The 22,553-nt window shown below is 39.6% G+C and overlaps 1 protein-coding gene across 2 annotated transcripts in view; it reads right to left on the bottom strand.

The window, feature by feature from the left end:
- csgalnact1a (chondroitin sulfate N-acetylgalactosaminyltransferase 1a) overlaps positions 1-22,553 on the bottom strand; it is a 63,613-nt gene that overhangs the window by 29,007 nt on the left and 12,053 nt on the right. The window contains exons 2-3 of one of the 2 annotated variants that reach the window (XM_057819402.1): positions 10,904-12,018; positions 22-238 (exon numbers count right to left, since the gene is read on the bottom strand). In XM_057819402.1, the coding sequence (XP_057675385.1) occupies positions 22-238; positions 10,904-11,621 (935 nt within the window). In that variant the 5' untranslated portion in view covers positions 11,622-12,018. Of the gene's footprint in view, positions 1-21; positions 239-10,903; positions 12,019-22,553 lie in introns of those variants that run through there. The other variant, XM_057819403.1, reaches the window with a different exon arrangement.

The following is a 22,553-nucleotide window of genomic DNA, read 5'->3' as shown; positions in this document are numbered from 1 at the left end:
TGTTTGCAATGGAGCACTAACCTGAAGTTGTGCATGAACTGCTTGAAGTTGTCTGTGCGTCGGGACAGCGGCAGCACAATATTGATAAGCACATCTGTCGTGTCCACGCGCTCACTCTTCACTTTCATGAGTGGACCGAAGGGCCGGAAGAAAACCAGGTGACGAAATTCCTGACTGGATTCCCCTCGGAAAGTCAGCTCATACACTGTCCCTTTGTCCTTCTCTGTGCGCGTGATGCCTATGTGCGGGAAAAGAAGACACAACTTGTGACCAAGCTTTCACGTGTTATTATGATATTATTTCAGACTGATGTGGTGTTTATTCTTTTCATTTCAGTGGGAAAATAGCTGAAGGTGAAAGTGTATTGGCCACTATCATTACCATCACTTAGTGGATTAAAAATTTTAATTCAGTAAATCTTTTATGTAACGCGAATAGGAGCCAACATACAACTTGTGGTACTCGTGTGCCACACTTTGGGGAAAAAAACTATTCTGATACCGTCTAAAACAACAGAAAAACAGCAGTACTGGCAACAGCATTAAGCATTAAGTGAAGCTTGCTTCTCGCCATTTAAATGTTATGTTGGACAAAAAATGCGTACAAATTAAAACATTATTCATGCCATATCTCTTTATAAAACACTGTCTAATTGATTCATTGAGATGTTCACAGTAATGCTAATGCAATCAAAACACCCCAGCATGCTAGGCTATTTTGGTCACGCATGCCAATTCTGTTGTTGTGAGTCTACCAAGACTGTGACTTGCAAATTAATGATGATGTCAACACTAGTAGAAATACACAGAGTGAGAACTGAGACCACAGAGGGAGTTAAAAGAGCCGTGTAGAAAAGACGCTAATGAACTGGAACGTATCCTTCAAAAGAGAAAAGATGCAGTCTGATAGCCACCCAAAAGTGGTGGGCTTCCTGTAATTGGATTAATTATTTCCCCGCAGGGATGTTGCGATAAACTCTGATTGTTGCAACTATGTGGATTAATTTAGAGTGCAAGAATTCACACATTTCCTCCCATGTTTTTTCATGTCTCAGGCATTTAAGCATTTCAACATTTTTTGGACGAATTAGCCCATTTCACATACACCTAAACACTGTTTAAATCCCAGGACTTAAATGGGAATGCCTTGTATGTGAAAGCAATTTCCCAGGTCGACTGACACGGAGATTATGCGGACATTTAACGGGTCGCGTCCAGTGTTGTTAATAACGGCGTTAGAATATAACGGCGTTGCTAACGGCCTTATTTTCTTCAGTAGTGAGTAATCTAATTAATTACTTTTTTCATCTTGGCAACGCCGTTACCGTTACTGAGGCGGGAAGGGCGTGCGTTACTATGCGTTACGATGTTGGTTGACTGCCACGAGAAAATTCTGGAAAAAGACTGACTCATGGAGACGAGAGAGCAGAGCAGGAGTGGGGAGGAGGCAAGGGAGTGTGACGCAGTTGCAAACGCGATGCTACTATGCTAGGTGGCTCCAATAATACCTGATTGTAGCCGATAGTCTACAAACTACACCCACATGATGCTTCGGTAGATATCACATATACGCAGAACTAGATGCAAATGACAGACATGGCGGCATTAGCAACATATATAATAAACAACTAGATGTGTTAGTAAACAGCCGCCATCTTAAAGCAGTAGACTTCTCATGAAGGCTCTGTTGTACAGAACCTTCCTGGCGAACCTAAGTCACTTTTTATCTAAAATGCTTCTTAATCGGTAAAACTTAAATCTATCTTTAAATGATTAAATAGTTTTAAAACTTACACATGTTGAAAATAGATGGAAGGGAACTAATGCAATAACGGGAGCAATTTTAACAACTTTAACGATTGATTCACAACATTAAATGACTTCCACACATAGCAAAGGTTATTATCTAGTTATCGCAATATCCGCAATCCCCCTGTGTCTAGTTAAGTTTAGGGTAAAGAATTGGGCTAGGACCAACTGTCCCAAAAAAACCCTTTAAACTTCTGATTGTGTGACCAATTTTTTTATTTTATTTTATTTTTTCAAACATGAAAATTATCACCAGTTACTTTGTCAAGTAACTAATTACTTTTACATTCAGGTAACTGAGTTACTAACACAATTACTTTTTGGGAGAAGTAATTTGTAACTGTAATTAATTACTTTTTTTAAACTAAGATTAACAACACTGGTCGCGTCTTAGTATATTGTCCGGGACTTTCCCGGGACGAGGCGTATGTGAAAGCAAGAGTTAAATTCCCAGGTCACAGCACGATGGCTGATTACGTAAATATCATGGCGGGACGATCGTCACTTTCTCTTTCTTTGCAGTAAGACGAAAAGCGGGAAACAAACATCGCAATTATCAACATAGCAAGCCGGAAATAGCTAAATTAAACTGAAAACATAAAGCAATTAAATTGCTACAGGATCATAGCGCCGAGGAAGAGAGTTCATCATACTTCTTTGGAAATATGTGGTTTATTTTGTTGCCGATGTTAGGGTCAACAACTGTAGAAACAAGGTTGTACTTCAATGCAGAAAACAACGGAGGGATGTGTTCAAGGGTTTATTAAATCAGTGTTTTTCAACCGGTGTGCCGCGTCACACTAGTGTGCCGTGAGAGATCTTCAGGTGTGCCGCAAGAAATTATCCAATATCTCATTTTTTTCTTTCTTTTTTTACGCCGTTAGGCAGAGTTGCAGAAGGAGGGAAGGAGTAGGTAGAAAGTTATTGGTCGTGTGCAGATGAGCGAGGTGTTGCCCGTATCACCTTCAAGAACTGCTCAGATTTCTAGCCATCAGTCACCTTGCTATCTGCAACAATGTGGACCCCGGCACGTCTACTGTACACCATTTGATTAGACTCGTCAAGTGTTGAGATATACGAAAGTGTCCTTTCCATTTGATCCATATGTGACGACCGTTAATCCTCCCCGTGTTTTATTCCAACACATTGTCGAGGACAGAAAGGTGGCTGTTGGCTAGAAATCCGAGCAGTTCTTTAATGCGGCAAGAGCAGCTACGCAATAGCGCCATGGTGCCAAACCAACTTAAACGTCATCTCCAAATGAACCACGCGTCGCTTCAAACTAGGACTATTTTGTTCGCCTTTGTGAAAACACAGAGAAACAGGCAGAAACAACTTTTTTGGAGAAAAACTACAAAGGTATGAGAGAGCCCTCAAAGCCAGTTAGCTTGTTGCTGAACTTGTTGCAAAACTCCAAAAAGACCTACTGTGGCAGGGAGATTAATACTACCTGTCTGCAGAGCCATTGTCAGTGAGATGCTCGGCCCTGATGTGGTTAAAGACATTGCTAAAATCCCCCTGTCTGATTATTCTGAGCTTTTCAAGCCTAACTGCTACAAAAACTAAAAACAGAGACAGAGAGCTGTCCTGCCAGGATATCGGCTTTGTTAACAGGCTCAAGTTCACACTGAGTAAGTATAAATACTGAGAAATTATTTTATAATTATATATTCAGTACAAAAAAATAATTTTAGACAATTTTTGGTTTGTGGTGTGCCGCGAGATTTTTTCCAATGTAAAAACTAGGGCTGTCAAAATTATCACGTTAACGGGCGTTAATTAATTTTTTTTATTACTCACGTTAAAATATTTGACGCAATTAACACACATGCCCCGCTCCAACATATTAAAATGACAGCACAGTGCAATGTGCATTTGTTACTTGTGTTTTTTGGAGTTTTGTCGCCCTCTGCTGGCGCTTGGGTGCAACTGATTTTATGGGCTTCAGCACCTATGAGCTTTGTGTAATTATTGACATCAACAATGGCGGGCTACTAGTTTATTTTTTGATTGAAAATTTTACAAACTTTATTAAAACGAAAACATTAAGAGGGGTTTTAATATAAAATTTCTATACTTGGACTAACATTTATCTTTTAAGAACTGCAAGTCTTTCTATCCATGGATCGCTTTAACAGAATGTTAATAATGTTAATGCCATCTTGTTGATTTGTTATAATAAAAAAATGCAGTACTTATGAACAGTATGTTGAAAGTATATATCCATCATATGTCTTATTCCATTCCAACAATAATTTACAGAAAAATATAGCATATTTTATAGATGGTTTGAATTGCGATTAATTATGATTAATTAATATTTAAGCTGTAATTAACTCGATTAAAAATTTTAATCGTTTGACAGCCCTAGTAAAAACGTGCTGTGACTCAGAAAAGGTTCAAAAACACTGTATTAGATATAAACAAAAATACACGCGATCACGGAAAAGGGGGAATACCACAATGGGTCCGTGACAGTAGGTCGACAGGGATCAATAATACTAATTTAAGAGCAGAGAGCCAATAAGCCAACAAAACAAATACACTCAAATACCAGCACAACGTAGGGGATTTCAAAACAAGGGCGGCAGACAAACAAGCTAGCAAATGCACAAAATTTGAGAGTTCAAGGTGTCGAATGGCGCCCAGCAAGTTAATATCTTGGCACCCTTCTCTTGGACCGCCTGCGCTTAAATACAGTCTTGATGAGCTTGAATTGGCTGCAGTTACGACATCGGGAACACTCCCACAACCGGCTCTGTAACAAAACACGATTTGACCAACACTGTGACAGCCGATGTCCACCAAAAATGACATAATGTCCGGGTTATAAAATCGCGCTAGCAGTCCTCCCCCGTACAAAGAGTGCCAGTGGGAACACGGGACAAGTCTGTGAAAGTGTCCAACCCACGTCATTCTCGGGATGGCTCTACATGCGTGAAAGCAATGATGCGGGTAAATCCCGCGTCATTTTACATGGGAATTTACCGGCATATGTTTGTGAAAGGGGCCAATTTTTGGTATGTGACACCCAACATAAAACAATAGGACAAGATCGATGGGATTTTTTTTCTGCTTTCCCAGGTAGTTTCAGAGCTGTAACAGGTGGAACAACAACTGATTATAAAACTCTTTTAAACTGCCGGTATCATATTTAACGTAAAAGTGTGACTGACATATAGCAAAACTTAATTCTTAAACCCGTGACATCTCACCTTGGCTTTTACAATATAAAAAGACTTTAGCACTGCCCAGAGGTTTGTTTTTTTTGTAAATGTTGCTAACTTGGCATCCATTGCAGTTCAGTCATCCTTGATGGGAATCCCTACATCTGGGACCCTTCAATGTTTCTTCCTTCTCTTTCTACGAAATTCAGGATTTACTCAATTGGGAATCTACACAGGTGCATGATTTTTCCGGCTTGTAAAGCCCTTAGAGATTCTTTTGTGATGAATGGCTACAGTATATGACATGCCTTGACTTGACTAATTCTCCCACCCTAACTTCACGCTTGACACCTGTCACACCAATATCCCGTACCCAAGTGAATGGAAAACAAAACTGTATGGGACACCGTATCTCGACAATTGCTTTAAATACATTACATACAATAACGCCTCGTTACATTTCCGATATCATCTCCAATTGCAAAAAAATTGTCACACGACTTCATCCTTTACATTCCATTCATACAAATGAGCGAAAATGACAGATTTTACTGGCAGCGTAAAAGAGACTGGAGATTTTCCGAAGAAGTGAGATGCTCCTTCTGTGAATAAGGAACAGCTGTGTTCATTTCCTGTAGTTGTGGTCAAAGCAGGACAACTCTGTAGATATTCTGATACCAACACACGTTCCTTACTTTTATAGTGATCATGCACAACAGCAACATGCATCCCATGGCAGTTGCATTTGTGCCTCAATAACCCCCTTTTTTTTTTCTCGATATATGTATCGTGCAGTGCTTCTCAATTATTAATTGTAACCCCCCCCAGGAAAATTTCGTTTCGCGCCCCTCCCAACTCTCTGCCGCCACTAGAGGTGGGAATCTTTGGGTACCTAACGATTCGATTACGATTCAGAGTAGGGTTGTTCCGATCATGTTTTTTTGCTCCCAATCCGATCGTTTTAGTTTGATTATCTGCCGAGCCCGATATTTCCCGATACGATTGCTTTTTTTTTTTTGCTCCCGATTCAATTCCAATCATTCCCGATAATTTTTCCCGATCATGTACATTTTGTCAATGCATTAAGAAAAAAATGAATAAAACTCGGACGAATATATACTGTACATTCAACATACAGTACATAAGTACTGTATTTTTTTATTATGACAATAAATCCTCAAGATGGCATTTACATTATTAACATTCTTTCTGTGAGAGGGATCCTCGGATAGAAAGACTTTGTTACTTTGTATATTGTGACTAAATATTGCCATCTAGTGTATTTGTTGAGCTTTCAGTAAATGATACTGCAGCCATTCAACCCAAATGCATGATGGGAAGTGGAACCATGACAGTGCATAGTGCTACCAATTGATATATCTTCTCTGTGTTGGGAAATAACTTAAAGTGTAAAGAAAAAGATCAATTGCTACCTTGCTTCCCCGCATTGCTTCCCATGATATTTCTAATTGTAGGGAGAGGGATTGTAAGGCTTTAGCCTATTAAAAAAAGGCTCCAAAGGGTGCCAAAATTCACTCTACTCATTTTACGCTGCCTTTTATCTCTCTAAATGGGTAAAACGGTGCCATTACAGATTGAGCGCGACAATGCGTGAGCGGGTCGTGCAACGCATGCATTAGTTGCATTAAATATTTAACGTGATACATTTTAAAAACATTAATTACCGCCATTATCGGGATAATTTGATAATCCTACCTTAAGCCTAAACTAAAGACTCTGGATGAGTGTAACATATTATGTCTGTAACGTGAAATACAATTAAAAAACAATTTAATTAAAAAATATATATATATTAAAAAAAGGCATGGCCGATATTTTTTTGCCGATTCCGATACTTTGAAAATGACGTGATCGGACCCGATCGATCGGGATGCCAATCAATCGGGACATCTCTAATTCAGAGGCTCCGATACGATTATAAATCGATTATTTATGTCCCCCAACACCCCCCCCCCCCCCCCCCCCCCTTTTAACTGGCTGTTTTTTGAACAAGCTGTCGGCTGCATTCAGGTATTTTTGTTTTTTTATCTAGCGGCATGAGTTGAACATGATATTTGCTCTCGGTCCGTTCCTCATTGCGTCCTGAAGACCGTGCTAACTGTGTTTTAGTTCTGCTTTACCTGGTATAATTCAGTAATCGGAATTTGGATGTTTGTGAATCGTTCTCGAATCTTCCACAGCCGAATCGCGAATAATCTAAGAATCGGAAATTTCGCACGCCTCTAGCCGCCATTGTAAATAGTATAATTTGTCTATAAAGTTATTATAAGTACACCTCTGCATAACATTGTGTCCTTTGTAATATTAAAAAAATGTAATATAGATCAACTTACAATTTATTAATATAATATTGTTTTGTTTCTAACAGAAAAGACTTAATGCTTATCAATTTGCCTGAATTAAAAAAAAAAAAAAAGTCACATTCCAACTGTAAAAGAACACTCAAGGTATATTTTTTGACCATTTGATACTGAAATATAAAATTCAGTAAAATCAATAATTAATAATATATTCAAATTGATTAGCAACATTAACTCATGCGGACAATATACCAAACAATTTGACTGAAGAAAAAAAAAAGTAATAGAACAAAAATGACTGTGTCATTGGACAAAAGGACAATTTTTATTTTTGCTGCAGGCAGTATCTGCTCCTTTGCTATAGTATGGGGTTTTTTTTTCACTGAGCAACTTGGTATGCCACCTTATATGATGCTAACAGTGCTCGCTGGTTTACTGATGTAACACTCACTAGGCGGAACGATTGTTGGCATTATTCGGCACGTTTTCGCTGAAAAAAATCAAGCGGCTTATCAATGTGATTGGGGTCTAATGTCTAAGTGACGTTTTATTGATCTGGCTTCCTGCTGTCTGCTGCAAACATTTTAGACAGTAAATAGACTGGTCTTTCCTCGTCTCCCACTGTATTAAAAAGTAAAGGCCAAACACGACATACGTTTTGTCATATTTCCTCTTCCTAGGCTCTTCATATCTCTAGTGCTCTTTGCTGTGTGCCCTTGTTTGGTTAAAAGAATACTGCGTGCACTCTGAAAATGAGAGCACTACTGCCACCCACTGAATGGATTTGCAATTACACTTACAGTGGGGCAAATAAGTATTTAGTCAACCACTAATTGTGCAAGTTCTCCCACTTGAAAATATTAGAGAGGCCTGTAATTGTCAGCATGGTTAAACCTCAACCATGAGAGACAGAATGTGGACAAAATAAACCCAGAAAATCACATTGTTTGATTTTTAAATAATTTATTTGCAAATCATGGTGGAAAATAAGTATTTGGTCAATACCAAAAGTTCATCTCAATACTTTGTTATGTACCCTTTGTTGGCAATAACAGAGGCCAAACGTTTTCTGTAACTCTTCAAAAGCTTTTCACACACTGTTGCTGGTATTTTGGCCCATTCCTCCATTCAGATCTCCTCTAGAGCAGTGATGTTTTGGGGCTGTCGTTGGGCAACACGGACTTTCAACTCCCTCCGCAGATTTTCTATGGGGTTGAGATCTGGAGACTGGCTAGGCCACTCCAGGACCTTGAAATGCTTCTTACGAAGCCACTCCTTTGTTGCCCTGGCTGTGTGTTTGGAATCATTGTCATGCTGAAAGACCCAGCCACATCTCATCTTCAATGCCCTTGCTGATGGAAGGAGATTTTCACTCAAAATCTCTCGATACATGGCCCATTCATTCTTTCCTTTACACAGATCAGCCGTCCAGGTCCGTTTGCAGAAAAACAGCCCCAAAGCATGATGTTTCCAACCCCATGCTTCACAGTGGGTATGGTTTTCTTCGGATGCAATTCAGTATTCTTTCTCCTCCAAACACGAGAACCTGTGTTTCTACCAAAAAGTTCTATTTTGGTTTCATCTGACCATAACACATTCTCCTAGTCCTCTTCTGGATCATTCAAATGCTCTCTAGCGAACCGCAGACGGGCCTGGACGTGTACTTTCTTCAGCAGGGGGACACGTCTGGCAGTGCAGGATTTGAGTCCCTGGTGGCGCATTGTGTTGCTGATTGTAGCCTTTGTTACTGTGGTCCAAGCTCTCTGTACGTCATTCACTAGATCACCCTGTGTGGTTCTGGGATTTTTGCTCACCGTTCTTGTTATCATTTTGACGCCACGGGGTGAGATCTTGCATGGAGCTCCAGATCGAGAGAGATTATCAGTGGTCTTGTATGTCTTCCATTTTCTAATAATTGCTCCCACTGTTGATTTCGTTACACCAAGCGTTTTACCTATTTCAGATTCAGTCTTCCCAGCCTGGTGCAGGTCTACAATTTTGTCTCTGGTGTCCTTCGACAGCTCTTTGGCCTTGGAACAAGAGGAGGAAGGGGCCAAAATACCAGCAAAAGTGTGTGAAAAGCTTGTGAAGAGTTACAGAAAACGTTTGGCCTCCGTTATTGCCAACAAAGGGTACATAACAAAATATTGAGATGAACTTTTGGTATAGACCAAATACTTATTTTCCACTATGATTTGCAAATAAATTCTTTAAAAATCAAACAATGTGATTTTCTGTTGTTTTTTTCACATTCTGTCTCTCATGGTTGAGGTTTACCCATGTTGAGAATTACAGGCCTCTCTAATATTTTCAAGTGGGAAAACTTGCACAATTAGTGGTTGACTAAATACTTATTTGCCCCACAGTAATTCTTAGTATGTCAAAAACGTATGTTCCCCGAGGCCACCCCCGGCATATCTCTGCGCACCCCTTGGGGGTCGCGTCCCACTAGAAGTACTTGTATAGTATAGACCAGCACTTGGTGAGAGCAAGTGTATACTATTCCATTAATATTTTAAATGGCTAGCAAACATTTTTGGAATCCCTTGCCATGTTTAGTGTGATTACTAATTTACTTTGTTAGGCTTATGATTTCTGTTTTAGTTTCCTCCATGTACCTCGCATGAAGGTTCCACTGATCATTTGAATATGAAACTTTTTTTAGTTGGTTTAGCAGAAGCGTTTAAACTGATGTGATGTTACATGCTGCCAGCAGGGGTGTAACGGTTAATCGATCTGGATCGGTATATCGTTTGGTTAAGCAGAATTGAATTGAGCACAAAAAATCGACCAACATCGTCATCTTTTAAATATATCATTTTAATAAAAAGGTTTCATTCTAAGATCTTAGATGTTTCAACAACAACATTGTCCAAAATATGAGAATTGCTTTGTATTCTGTATTGCTTTAGATGGGTAAAATGTGCCTAATAAAGTTACTTAATGTTAATTATTGAAAACCCTTGAATGGGATTGAATTTATAATATTGGCAAATGTTGTACCTAGAGATGTTGCCAATCCCATCCAGTATTGGGTCCCAAAACATCGACCCAACCTGCAAAGATTTCAGATCTATGAGCCACTTCTCAGGTCTCGTCAATTGAGGTGCACATACAGTATGCGCTCATTCTCCCAAATATGATTTGACCAATGCCTTTACAACAATGCTAATGTTTGATTTCAGGTCCACTTACATGAGCAATGGACTTTCTACCTGTTTACAAGTCAATCGCAACTTCCAGTTTAAGATGGAGTCGGCGTCATTCGCCAAACATATGCTTACTTTGAATAGCTGCGAAGGAACTTAACATTTAGATATCCTGATACAGGCATCGGATCGGAAGTGAAAAAATGTGGATCGGTTCTTCCCTAATTATTTGCGATGTTGTCATAAGAATCGATAATGTATTGTATTTTTACGAAATTGGTGATTCCATCCTTTTGGAATGGAATCACATTTTTTACAATGACTGAGCAGAAGTGAAATGTTGAAATGCAGAGTTGCCATTGCTACTTCGTGTAAGTCATTTTAGTTGTCTCGATATCCGCCCAAGTGGGTTCCACTATACTATGTGGAATCTACTGTGTTTTTTAATGTGTTCTCACCTTCAACAAAGTCGGACTGAGAGTAGACTTTGCTACTCTTGCTGTCCAGTTGCCCTGTCGGTGTGTTGAGGTTGCGCAGGGCAGTCTCCAGCACCTCGCCTAGCTCTTCCCGTTTGTCAATCCTCACAGGGTTCCGTGACAGGCCCATCTCCAGCTGGTAGACTTTCTGCAGAGTGAAGCTCTCAAAGGGTACCACCGCATATTCGCTATGTATCCTGGCTCCGGCCGTTATCTCAGCTTTGGAGATCTGGCTTCTCAGGAAGTCCTGAAGGTTCGCCTGCTGGCTTTTGGCTCCAGGGGCATTTCCGAGGTCGCCAGCCGGTAACCCATGCACGTCTGCCCCAACGGTAGCTTTCTTTAGGCTGTCTTGCACACCTTTCAGCTGCTGACTACGCTCCTGCAACGCCTCTTTGAGCTGAGAAATTTGTTTCTTCAGTGAGGAGATGTGCAGGCGGTGTTTCTCTTCAAGCTCTTGCAGCAGCGCCTGGTAGGAGTGAATCATTGGGGGTACCCCGCTTTGGTGAGCTCGCCCAGTTCCAGACATGCCTACCTCCACCCCAAGGCTCATTTCACCGAGGCTGAGCTGATTGACACCAGCGTGGGGCTCTAAGGGGAGGGGACTGCAGGTCATCAAGTAGATGAACAACAAGGAGCAGCATAGTAAAACCAGCACGGCACCCACGCGGGCCAACCAGCCCAAAAGCCTACGCCGCACCATGTCTGCGACTCTCGTCAAAATCACCTCAAAGATTCAAACAGCTTTGGAAAGATCACGTGACCTCACAAACAATGATAAGAGTCCATTTGTGATTAAGTTCCATGGCTGTGCCACTTATCAGTGTGAGGTCACTTCATGGCGCCACTGCTTGAAATCAGCTTCGGTCCTTGGCAAAGTCAATAAACGAGGTTGAAATGCTTGTGAGAAAGCATTTTTTCCTACTCTGTGGCTCCACTTAGTGCCATGGTCTACTGGAAGAACCAGACACTGTTACATCATCCATCACGCATAGGTGACTCATGTGCACTGATTTAATCCTCCACGGAGATGATTCAGGGAACGTCTGTTCATCCCTGGGATAACAAAGTCGCCGCAGTCATCGGGTGCTCTCTTGACGCTGTCAGAGTGGAGAAAACCAGATGGTCAGTCAAGCTACATTACAGGTGGACTCACATTTTTTAAAGCTCACAAAATTTGAAGGACAGTTAAAAGAAAACAAACAAAACTGCTGTACAACTCTTTGGATTGAATCACCTAAAATGTCATCGCACAGAAAAGATTTAGGCTTGATTTACTCTACAAACGCTTGTGTTACAAATACACATGGAGTTTTGATATCTTCAGATCAAAGTCAGACCTCTTCAAGTTGTAAATAAAGTATGGTATCTTTCAACGGAGTGCAGCATCAACACACATTTGGGATTTAGACAGGCAATGCCAAATTGATGCCCTTGATCAGTGATGTATAGACACCTGCGTCTACTCAAGCATGCTTCAATGCATATTCCATGCAAACATGCATATCGCAAAAAACTAAACTGCTGTGAAAGCATAGAAAATTATACAGTATATTGCCTAATTATACTACATTATAGGTGAGAAGAACATCCAATAAGGTACGAGTAGGTGAGTTCACAACTGAAGCAACAAGTACAGAATGCTGCTGCCGGAGTCCTTACAAATACAAGGAAACTGGAACATATTACAGTGGTTATGGAATTGTTACACTGGCTGCCAGTCAGTCAAAGGATAGACTATAAAATACGACTGCTTGTCTACAAAACACTTAGTGGCCTTGGACCAAAATACATGTTTGTTTGACCCCTATGAAGAATCTAGACCCCTAAGGCCGTTTGCCTCCTAGCATGAATTGCAGCGCTACAGATGTAAATAACAATCAAAATTCATGTTCTGTGTTCATTATTTCTTCAGTTACTGTTTCAGTTGTTTCATTAATTGCTAGTTATTGTATTTGGTAACACTTTATTTGACAGTGGTGCCAAAAGACAAGTCATTACACAATCATAATTATGATATGACACTGTCATGAGCATTAATGAATTCTTATAACAGATGTCATTTAGTGTTATTTGGCAAATTATCTCACTTTTGAATGGATGTAAAAGATCCAAGCTGGACATACAGTAAATGGCGTTAGCAGGGCCGGCCCAGCCTATATGCAGACTATGCAGCTGCTTAGGGCCCCTGACCACTAGAGGGCCCCCAGTCTGGCAATTGTTTAATTTGTATTCTGTTTGCTACAGTTTGCTTTATTAGACTTTTGTGAGTTTTGAGACTTGATTACAAGCTTAAAAAAATAAAAGTTCTTCCTTAACTTCTTTCTTCCCTCTTTTAGAAAAAGGTTTGGCGCTATCTACAGTAAGTACTGACAATCATTTGGGGTGAGAAGTTTGAAGTATGTAGTGCAACAAAATCTGATTAATATACAAAACATGGACGTATGGGTTGGATTGCATGTATAGGTTTCACAGTAAACTGTGACGAAATCGTGGGCCAAAAATATGGGCCCCTTTGCATTATTTTGCTTAGGGCCCCCAAATGGCCCTGGGCGTTAGTGACATAATTTGCCAGATGACACTTAATGACATCTGTCATAAGCAATCAGTAACGCCCATGATAGTGTCATGTCATAATTATGACGGTCTTATGACAGTCTTATGAGGCCACTGTCAAATAAAGTGCTACCTATTAACCCAAATAAATCAACAAATAAGCCGCACTGGACTACAAGCTGCAGGATTCAAAATGAGGGAAAAAAGTAGGGGCTTATAGTCTGAAAGTTACGGTAATTTTGTTACCTGTTTCAATTGTCTTTGTTTTTAACTTTCTTTTCGACTTAATGTTGATTTTTACAAATCATTTCATCTCTGTTTGTGGATCTGTAAAGCACTTTGATTGCCTTGGGTTGAATTGTGCTATACAAATAAATGTGCCTTGCCTTGAAGAAGCAAAATCATTGCCCAAGGCACCCAGTGGTATAATGTGTAGGTTATCCACATTGCAATCAATGGCAGGAAGAGTCAGTCCAAGCCAATTAAATGCTTTGTAATGTGTAATATAGAGTAAAGGTTAGGTTAATGCAGATTAAACCTTCAGTCAGGCAATTAAATGCAGTTTCTTTTCTGTGTGTATCGGATGTGGTTTCACAGCGACAATTTGCAGCTGTGATGAAAACTACAGGTAAAATTTATTATTCTGCACCTCGCTCTGTATTCCACGGAAGACGATGAAATCGACCATACATTCCATGATCGCGAATTCCTGGGGGGGACTAGGTAGTTTTCAAATGACAGGGAAGCACCGGGCCGCTCTGACATGTTTCTTAGAGAAAGTCTTATAGCTAGCAACCAAACCAAAGCATTCCCAAGAGTGCTCTGAAATGCGAAAAAATGTTATCACGTGAGTGAGAGAGGACATGGGTCAGTTGCACAAAGTGCACTCACAATGGCTTTTTTTCCAATTTCATCTGAGTTGCAATATCTACCCACTGTTTGTGAACTTTTTGCATACTTATAAAAGGCAGCCTTTGAATTATTCAATATATCAGACGGATGCAACTGGAGAGAAAAATGAAAGCGCATTTTGAGCTGTGGTGGATGTCTACTTTGCACCCACACCTCTTGTCTGAGTAAAGAGCATGTAATGCAAAGTAATAGAGGGATGTGACGCTGTAGGAAAAAGCGTTTGACCTACTTTGGAATAGACACTTACATTTAAAAATTATCAGCGGTGCCCATGATGAATGTCAGGATCATATACAGTGGGGCAAATAAGTATTTAGTCAACCACTAATTGTGCAAGTTCTCCCACTTGAAAATATTAGAGAGGCCTGTAATTGTCAACATGGGTAAACCTCAACCATGAGACACAGAATGTGGGGAAAAAAACAGAAAATCAAATTGTTTGATTTTTAAAGAATTTATTTGCAAATCACAGTGGAAAATAAGTATTTGGTCAATACCAAAAGTTCATCTCAATACTTTGTTACAGTATGTACCCTTTGTTGGCAATAACGGAGGCCAAACGTTTTCTGTAACTATTCACAAGCTTTTCACACACTGCCGCTGGTATTTTGGCTCATTCCTCCATGCAGATCTCCTCTAGAGAAGTGATGTTTTGGGGCTGTCGTTGGGCAACACGGACTTTCAACTCCCTCCACAGATTTTCTATGGGGTTGAGATCTGGAGACTGGCTAGGCCACTCCAAGACCTTGAAATGCTTCTCACGAAGCCACTCCTTTGTTGCCCTGGCTGTGTGTTTGGGATCATTGCCATGCTGAAAGACCCAGCCACGTCTTATCTTCAATGCCCTTGCTGATGGAAGGAGATTTTCACTCAAAATCTCTCGATACATGGCCCCATTCATTCTTTCCTTTACACAGATCAGTCGTCCTGGTCCCTTTGCAGAAAAACAGCCTCAAAGCATGATGTTTCCACCCCAATGCTTCACAGTGGGTATGATGTTCTTCGGATGCAATTCAGTATTCTTTCTCCTCCAAACAAAAGAACCTGTGTTTCTACCAAAAAGTTATATTTTGGTTTCATCTGACCATAACACATTCTCCCTGTCCTCGTCTGGATCATTCAAATGCTCTCTAGCGAACCGCAGACGGGCCTGGACGTGTACTTTCATCAGCAGGGGGACACGTCTGACAGTGCAGGATTTGAGTCCCTGGCGGCGCATTGTGTTGCTGATTGTAGCCTTTGTTACTGTGGTCCCAGCTCTCTGTAGGTCATTCACTAGATCGCCCCGTGTGGTTCTGGGATTTTTGCTCACCGTTCTTTTTATCATTGTGACGGCATGGGGTGAGATCTTGCATGGAGCCCCAGATCGAGGAAGATTATCAGTGGTCTTGGATGCCTTCCATTTTCTAATAATTGCTCCCACTGTTGATTTCGTTACACCAAGCGTTTTACCTATTGCAGATTCAGTCTTCCCAGCCTGGTGCAGGTCTACAATTTTGTCTCTGGTGTCCTTCGACAGCTCTTTGGTCTTGGCCATTGTGGAGTTTGGAGTGTAACTGACTGAGATTGTGGACAGGTGTCTTTTATACCGATAATGAGTTAAAACAGGTGCCATTTATACAGGTAACGAGTGGAGCCATGTTAGACCTTGTTAGAAGAAGTTGGACCTCTTTGACAGCCAGAAATCTTGCTTGTTTGTAGGTGACCAAATACTTATTTTCCACTCTAATTTGGAAATAAATTCTTTAAAAATCAAACAATGTGAATTTCTGTTTTTTTTTCCACATTCTGTCTCTCATGGTTGAAGTTTACCCATGTTGACAATTACAGGCCTCTCTAATCTTTTCAAGTAGGAGAACTTGCACAATTGGTGGTTGACTAAATACTTATTTGCCCCACTGTACATATTTGTTCACAAGAACAAGAATTTGACTTTTTTGAAATTACTGTGGTTAGTGAAGTTTAAAACAACACTACAAAACTACACAGACTCACCACTCCTTGACATTGGTTTTAATCAATTACCTCGGAAATTGGAAGATGCACAGAAATGAGACCAAGTTGGAAATTCAACAGAAATCTGCAATTAACGTTTGAAGCAGCCCTTGAGGGTATAGTCTAAGGTTTTTTCTTTGACAAATTTGTACAATGAAATTTGCTTAAATGAGCCCCAATCTACATCAGGCATTACATTTTTTTTTTTATGTCTGCGCCGTCTAATGGTTGTATAGCAAGGTGTTGAAGTTTACCAAACGTTGTGAAGATTCTTTGTAAGAGTGACTAAACTTGTATAAACATGAAGGAATTTTTTACACAAAATCCATTTACTATATTTTGAGGTACAGTATAAGGCTACCCCAATAGCAGGCGACTGCGTGCCGGATCCGGGTTCAGCTCGCCAGATCCGCATAGCAATCACACCTGCTTAACGTCAGTGCACCAGATGCGGCCCGGATCAGCACTATGACAGTCCAAATGATAGGTAACAGACAGTTCTGGGGCGGACCTTGCTCAAATTCCCGCTTAACGTCAGTGCGCCAGATGCGGCCCGGATCAGCACAATGACAGTTTTGCCTTAATTGTCGCCTTGATTGCACAGATAGGTGAGCCTGGGACCAGGTGCCGCTGATCATCATCAGCAGCTTACTTAGACCTGTCCTTAGCCTCACATCATCGCCAGATCAACAACTCACCTACAGGTATGTGACTTTCAGCTAACAACGTATCTTGTAATTCTGATACTGAGCTCATTTTTGTGCCCCCCCCCTAGATCTTGTACTGCTTGCCTGGCAAAACGCCTGCCTGCCCGTTCACCTGTTCTATCACCTAACTGCAAACCACCGGATTCTTCGGACACTATCTAACACTCCCTCTCATCGTCAATGAATTAGGTCCCTCATTACCCCAGAACCTTAACAAATACAATATGTTGTTTACAGTATAAAAATGGGTCATTTTTAATGTTGAGTTGCTTGTTCCAATTAAAATATTGTGAAAAAAAAAAACAATATAATACTGTTATGTTGTTGTATGTTACATTAATATGTTAGCATTAATAAATGGCATGAAAAAGAAGTGTTGTCATTATTGCTTTTAATAGTCAAATTTAATTTGCCATATAAACTCATTACAGTATGATACATTGAACAAAACTGACTCCACAATTAATACTGAAAACGGTTTTGATACAAATCTTGCCCAGATTGGGTAACATGTGTGCCATACCAGGGCCATACATTAATGTCGTGTCTGCTACTTTGGACCAGATCTGGCCCAAAACTGGTAGCTGATCCGGCAAGTGACTCCTTGGTGAGTTTAGGCCATTGTTCAAAAAGACAGTGGGGTGGATCCGTTTTATGAAGTTTGGCTGAAATTTGCAGTTCATTTGGCCCATGTCGGCTCCAGTTATATTTTGCTATCTGGGTAGGTTCATACCGCAAGTCTTAATGCATGAATCCGTTTTTTTCGTGTTTTTCCGACTCAAGTAAGGCATAAACTTGACGGTCTGAACGGGAAAAGTCGTATAAAAGTGGACCATTTCAAATACGATCTAATTCACTTTTGTATGTGGTTAAAATCCGATCTGGACCACATTTTTCCAGAATGTGGCTGCAGTCTGAACTGTCAAGTCCCCAAAATTGGAATTCATGCAGCAATTACGTCAGCAAAGAGCGAGAGAGACAGGGCACTACGGTAGCGATGCAGTTATGCATTAGCGTTAGCGCCTAGCTTGAACGCGTTTTTTAATGAAGAGGCGGGCTTGACAGCAGTCATCAAACAATAAAATTTGTGGGGGGTGGAGTAAGCCTGAGAATGCTCGGTTTTCTTTCTGTGCTCCAAATGGGCAATATTTCAAGATTGCTTACACGGCCGAGGATCGGGGCAAAGTGTCTGTATGTGTGTGCATCAAGCACGCACAGAGTGTGCATGCATTCTACCAATCCATATAAACTTTGAAAATAAGACTAAACGGGGATTATTTTTGTCTGTTATTTGTGTCCTCTTTTCGGAAATCAAAATATGATCACCCTTGAATGAAGTTGAGCCAGCATGCGTAGTCATTTGTTTTGATACTCCTGCGCGTGTGGGTCAGTTATCTCAGCGCATCTCGGACTGCGAATTGGTGCACATGCATGATACTTGAATGGGCTCAATGGACACAGGCAGTCTGAACGGGCACGCCAAAAAACAGATAATACAAAAAAATCGGAATTGTGCATTAAGACCTGCGGTATTAACCTAGCCTAAGTGTTACGGTGTATTAACACTGAGAAGAGATTGCAAACAACTTTGTTTCTACATTGTCGCTCTCCCGTGAAAGATGTGTTTCTTCCTGTGTTTTCACACAAATTTTAGGGCAACGCTCAATTAAACCATGTGAGGTTGGATGGATTTTCTCGACGGAGAAATTCTCACCAGCACAAATTTAGACATATTTGTAACAATATTAAGGGAAATAGCATACCGTTTAGGTAGAAGTCCAGATCACGAAAAATAGGAGCATAAACAAACGTGTTGTATATGCAACACTTGCATTTGCATTTTTGTTCAGTATATATTAACAAAATATACAAACTGTGTACATTTGTGTACATAATTTAACGAGTCACATGAATCAATCCAGTGAAAGCACTTCACTATTTTTAAAAGGCCTAAAACCAAAAAGGTAAATATTGTGGAATCATCATGTGATCACAAACCAATATAGCCATGAATTAAAAGATAGATAAACGTCTTAAGTGAGAATATATGTTTTAGTTATGGCGGAAGGGGCAGGGGATGGTAGTGGGGTTGATTGACAGGTTGTTTGAGTTACTGTACATATCTTTAAATGTATCTCTGTGTATCACACTCAGCCTCTCCGGGCTCAACACACAGTCGACTCTTTGACATTGCCGCCCTGTGAAAGGTTTAGTCTATGGGGCAAGTGAATACTAGACTGTGCTCCGGCAACTTGGGAGGATGTTTGAGGAACAAGCATGGGGCTGGACTTTCAGAAATGTGTTGGTAAAGTAGTCTGATGGGATGTATCATTCTCTAAATTACAAGCTTTTTATACTCAATGCAGGGCTCTGATGCAGTTTTTGTGTAACTTTTGTTGGGGAAATATTTGAACAAAGTCACTGCTTTAACAAACCTAAATTTTTGGCATCTAATATCTCCTCCCACATTGTACATCCGATTCGCACAACTCCAAAATGTTCGAAATATTCACAGAAGACATGGTAGTATTTTTAGTCCAAAAAATTAACGGTTCCTCAAAACTCTTTGACATAGATTTACCACACCCACAAAAAAATCTCCCCTGGCTTTCACTGACATTTAACTAGAACCCACAAAAAAAAAAGTTGTTTGACCCATTTAACCAATACAATTTTACTGTTTTGCCTGTTCCTTTTGAATTTTTAAGTAGATATATTCTCCACAGAAAGCATGCACGCATTAAACCTTTTAGAGTAATTTGACTCTATTATAAACATTATTGTACCCACAAAAACTCCCTATTGGCTCCAATTCAAATTGAACTCTAACCCACAAATAAATCCTTATTGAGACCCATTGACAGTAGACTAAGAACCACAAATTCAATATCTATCAGCTCTCATTGACTCTCTGACCAGCAAAAAAAGCCTCAATTGATGGTCGTTGTTTTTGATACAAAAACTTCTCTTTAAATTCTACTGACATTCCAACACAAGGTTCACATCTTTGCTTATTTACATGATGAGCATTTCAACATATGAAGAAAATGGACCCTTTTTACATATTCACATTTTTGACAATTCCTACGTAAATTTTCCAGAAATTGTCATTTCTAGTTGATATTTCGACTCCAACTATAGGGTGGATTGATTTAATGCAGTGGTCTAATTCTAATTTAAAACAATTACAGGAAAAAAAATCTAGGTTGAATAAATTCAGAGGGGAAAAAATATTGAATTATGGAAAACAACTAGAGGCGCAACAATTCATCGGTCAAGTGACAACTAATCGATTAGCAAATTATTCGACAACTATTTTGATTACCAATTAATCATTTAGGACCTTCTTCACCTTAAACTTACATAAACACACATATAACTTATCAGTTGTACATACTATCAGATTTCTTCATTATTTTTTGTTAAGTCAAAGTAGGACATGAACAAAAATCTGCTTTTATTTTGGAAAATAATAATTCACATTTTTGCCAAGTTTCGGACATCTTACTGTCTAAACTAGCTTCTTAATAAGGCTGCAACAACTAATCAATTAAATCCATTAAAATCGATGAATAAATTGGTTGCCAACGAATTTGATAATTGATACAGTTGAAGACTAAAGTTAAGTCAGGATGTTGTCATTTTGTCTTCATAGTCACTTACAACCTGCCTAAAACAACTTCAAGGTAAATTGTGAAGGTAAGTGAAAAAAGTGACATTCATCCGATTAATCGATTTATCATTTAATTTGGTGCTGCAACGATTAATCGATTGACTGGAGTAATTCGATTAGAAAAAAGATTCAAATTAAATTTTTCCTTCTTTGAATATTAGTTTAATTAAAGTGGCGTTGTAATGGTTTGTTTTGTAAGTTTTATTGATTGGGTGGATACACTTCCCTCTAGTGGAAACAGTGAATATGACATAACTCATTTAACATGGCTGAATTCAGCTGCTCCCTGTTAAGACCAACATAAGCTGAGTTTTTCTTTTAGCTAATGTTTTTTTTAATGCATTTGTAATTTAGTTTATACGTATATTGAGCTGTTTTTGTGGGAACATGTGTTTGAACCATTTGTTAAGAGCACTGTCAAAAAAAAAAAAAAAACGTTAGCGTTTTATAGCATTTAAGCTAGCAGACGTTTGCTATGTTAGCTAATTGTTTTTTGCTGTACTCAGACGATCATTTTTTTTTATACCGTTTGAGGCTCAGCCCAGGTATTTTAATTTTTTATGTTCCTTATCCTATTGCTCCATTTTTCGAACTAACTAGTTCATCGATTAATCAACTACTAAAATAATCGATAGCTGCAGCCCTAGTTTAATTAATCCTCTGATTAATCGATTATGAAAATAATTGATAGTTGCAGCTAGGAATGCGAACCTCTTGGTACCTCACGATACGATACGATTTGCGATACAAAGCGCTCACGATAACGATGATCTCACGATATGGCGCTACAATGATTATAGATGCATTGGTCAGGAAATCATTCTAGAATATTCTACAAACAACTAATAAACAGAAAAACAAGCTTCTGCTGTGAATTGGAATGAGTTTATCACTAGTAGATGTCCAATCCATTTGAACTGGGAGGGATGGCAGCGAATGAACATTCGTTCATTCGCTGCCATCCCTCCAAACAGCTCCAAACAGCTTGAACGTCTATGGCCGTCAGTGGCAGCCAATGCCAGGCAATGAGGTAATTTTGGGCTATTTAAGGTCATTTACCTGTTTATTTTCAGTTACATCCTGTTGATTTTGGGGTATTGTACGGGTCACTTCCTGTTTATTTTGAGTTACAGAACAAGAAGTGACCTGGGAATCACCCAAATGAATAGGCTGTGACTCAAACTCAACAGGAAATGACCTGTAAAGGCCCTGAAAATTGGATAGAATGACTGTGAATGCTCTGGTTTTGAATGAACGAACCTTCCCAGTCTAAACGGATTCGGCGTCATGCACCGTCAATGCTGTCTTGTTAACTGAGACACTATTACGGTGGAGGATTTTGGTAGCAACTTGTTGGTTCCTTTTTATTTATTTATTTTTTTTAGAGATTGACACGATATCTCAATTCTTGGCAGGAGCATATCAATAACCTTTTGTGATACAAAGTACCACGATATATCACCATTTCGATATTTTGTCACACCCCTAGTTGCAGCCCTAAAACAAATATAACCCACTACATAACTATTACCGTATTGGCCCGAATGTAAGAAAGCCTTGATTATAAGACGACCCCCTCTTTTTCAAGACTCATGTTTGAATGAAGACTTTTTGAACACCAAATTAATTTTTATACAGAAAGTAATTACAGTTCATCTGAAACAAATGATTATATCAATATATTTGAGAGAAAAAGCATGTTATTTTGCCTCATTCAAATCTTAATATCTGAACATTTAAATATGTAAACTGAAGTGCAATCACATTCGTAATGAATGGCTTCTGGTTTTTG

The sequence above is a fragment of the Corythoichthys intestinalis genome, chromosome 17 (genome assembly GCF_030265065.1).
Source record: "Corythoichthys intestinalis isolate RoL2023-P3 chromosome 17, ASM3026506v1, whole genome shotgun sequence".
Classification (NCBI taxonomy): Eukaryota; Metazoa; Chordata; class Actinopteri; order Syngnathiformes; family Syngnathidae; genus Corythoichthys; species Corythoichthys intestinalis.
The sequence above is the reverse complement of the archived record's forward strand: the minus strand, read 5'-3'. Positions and strand labels throughout refer to the sequence as shown.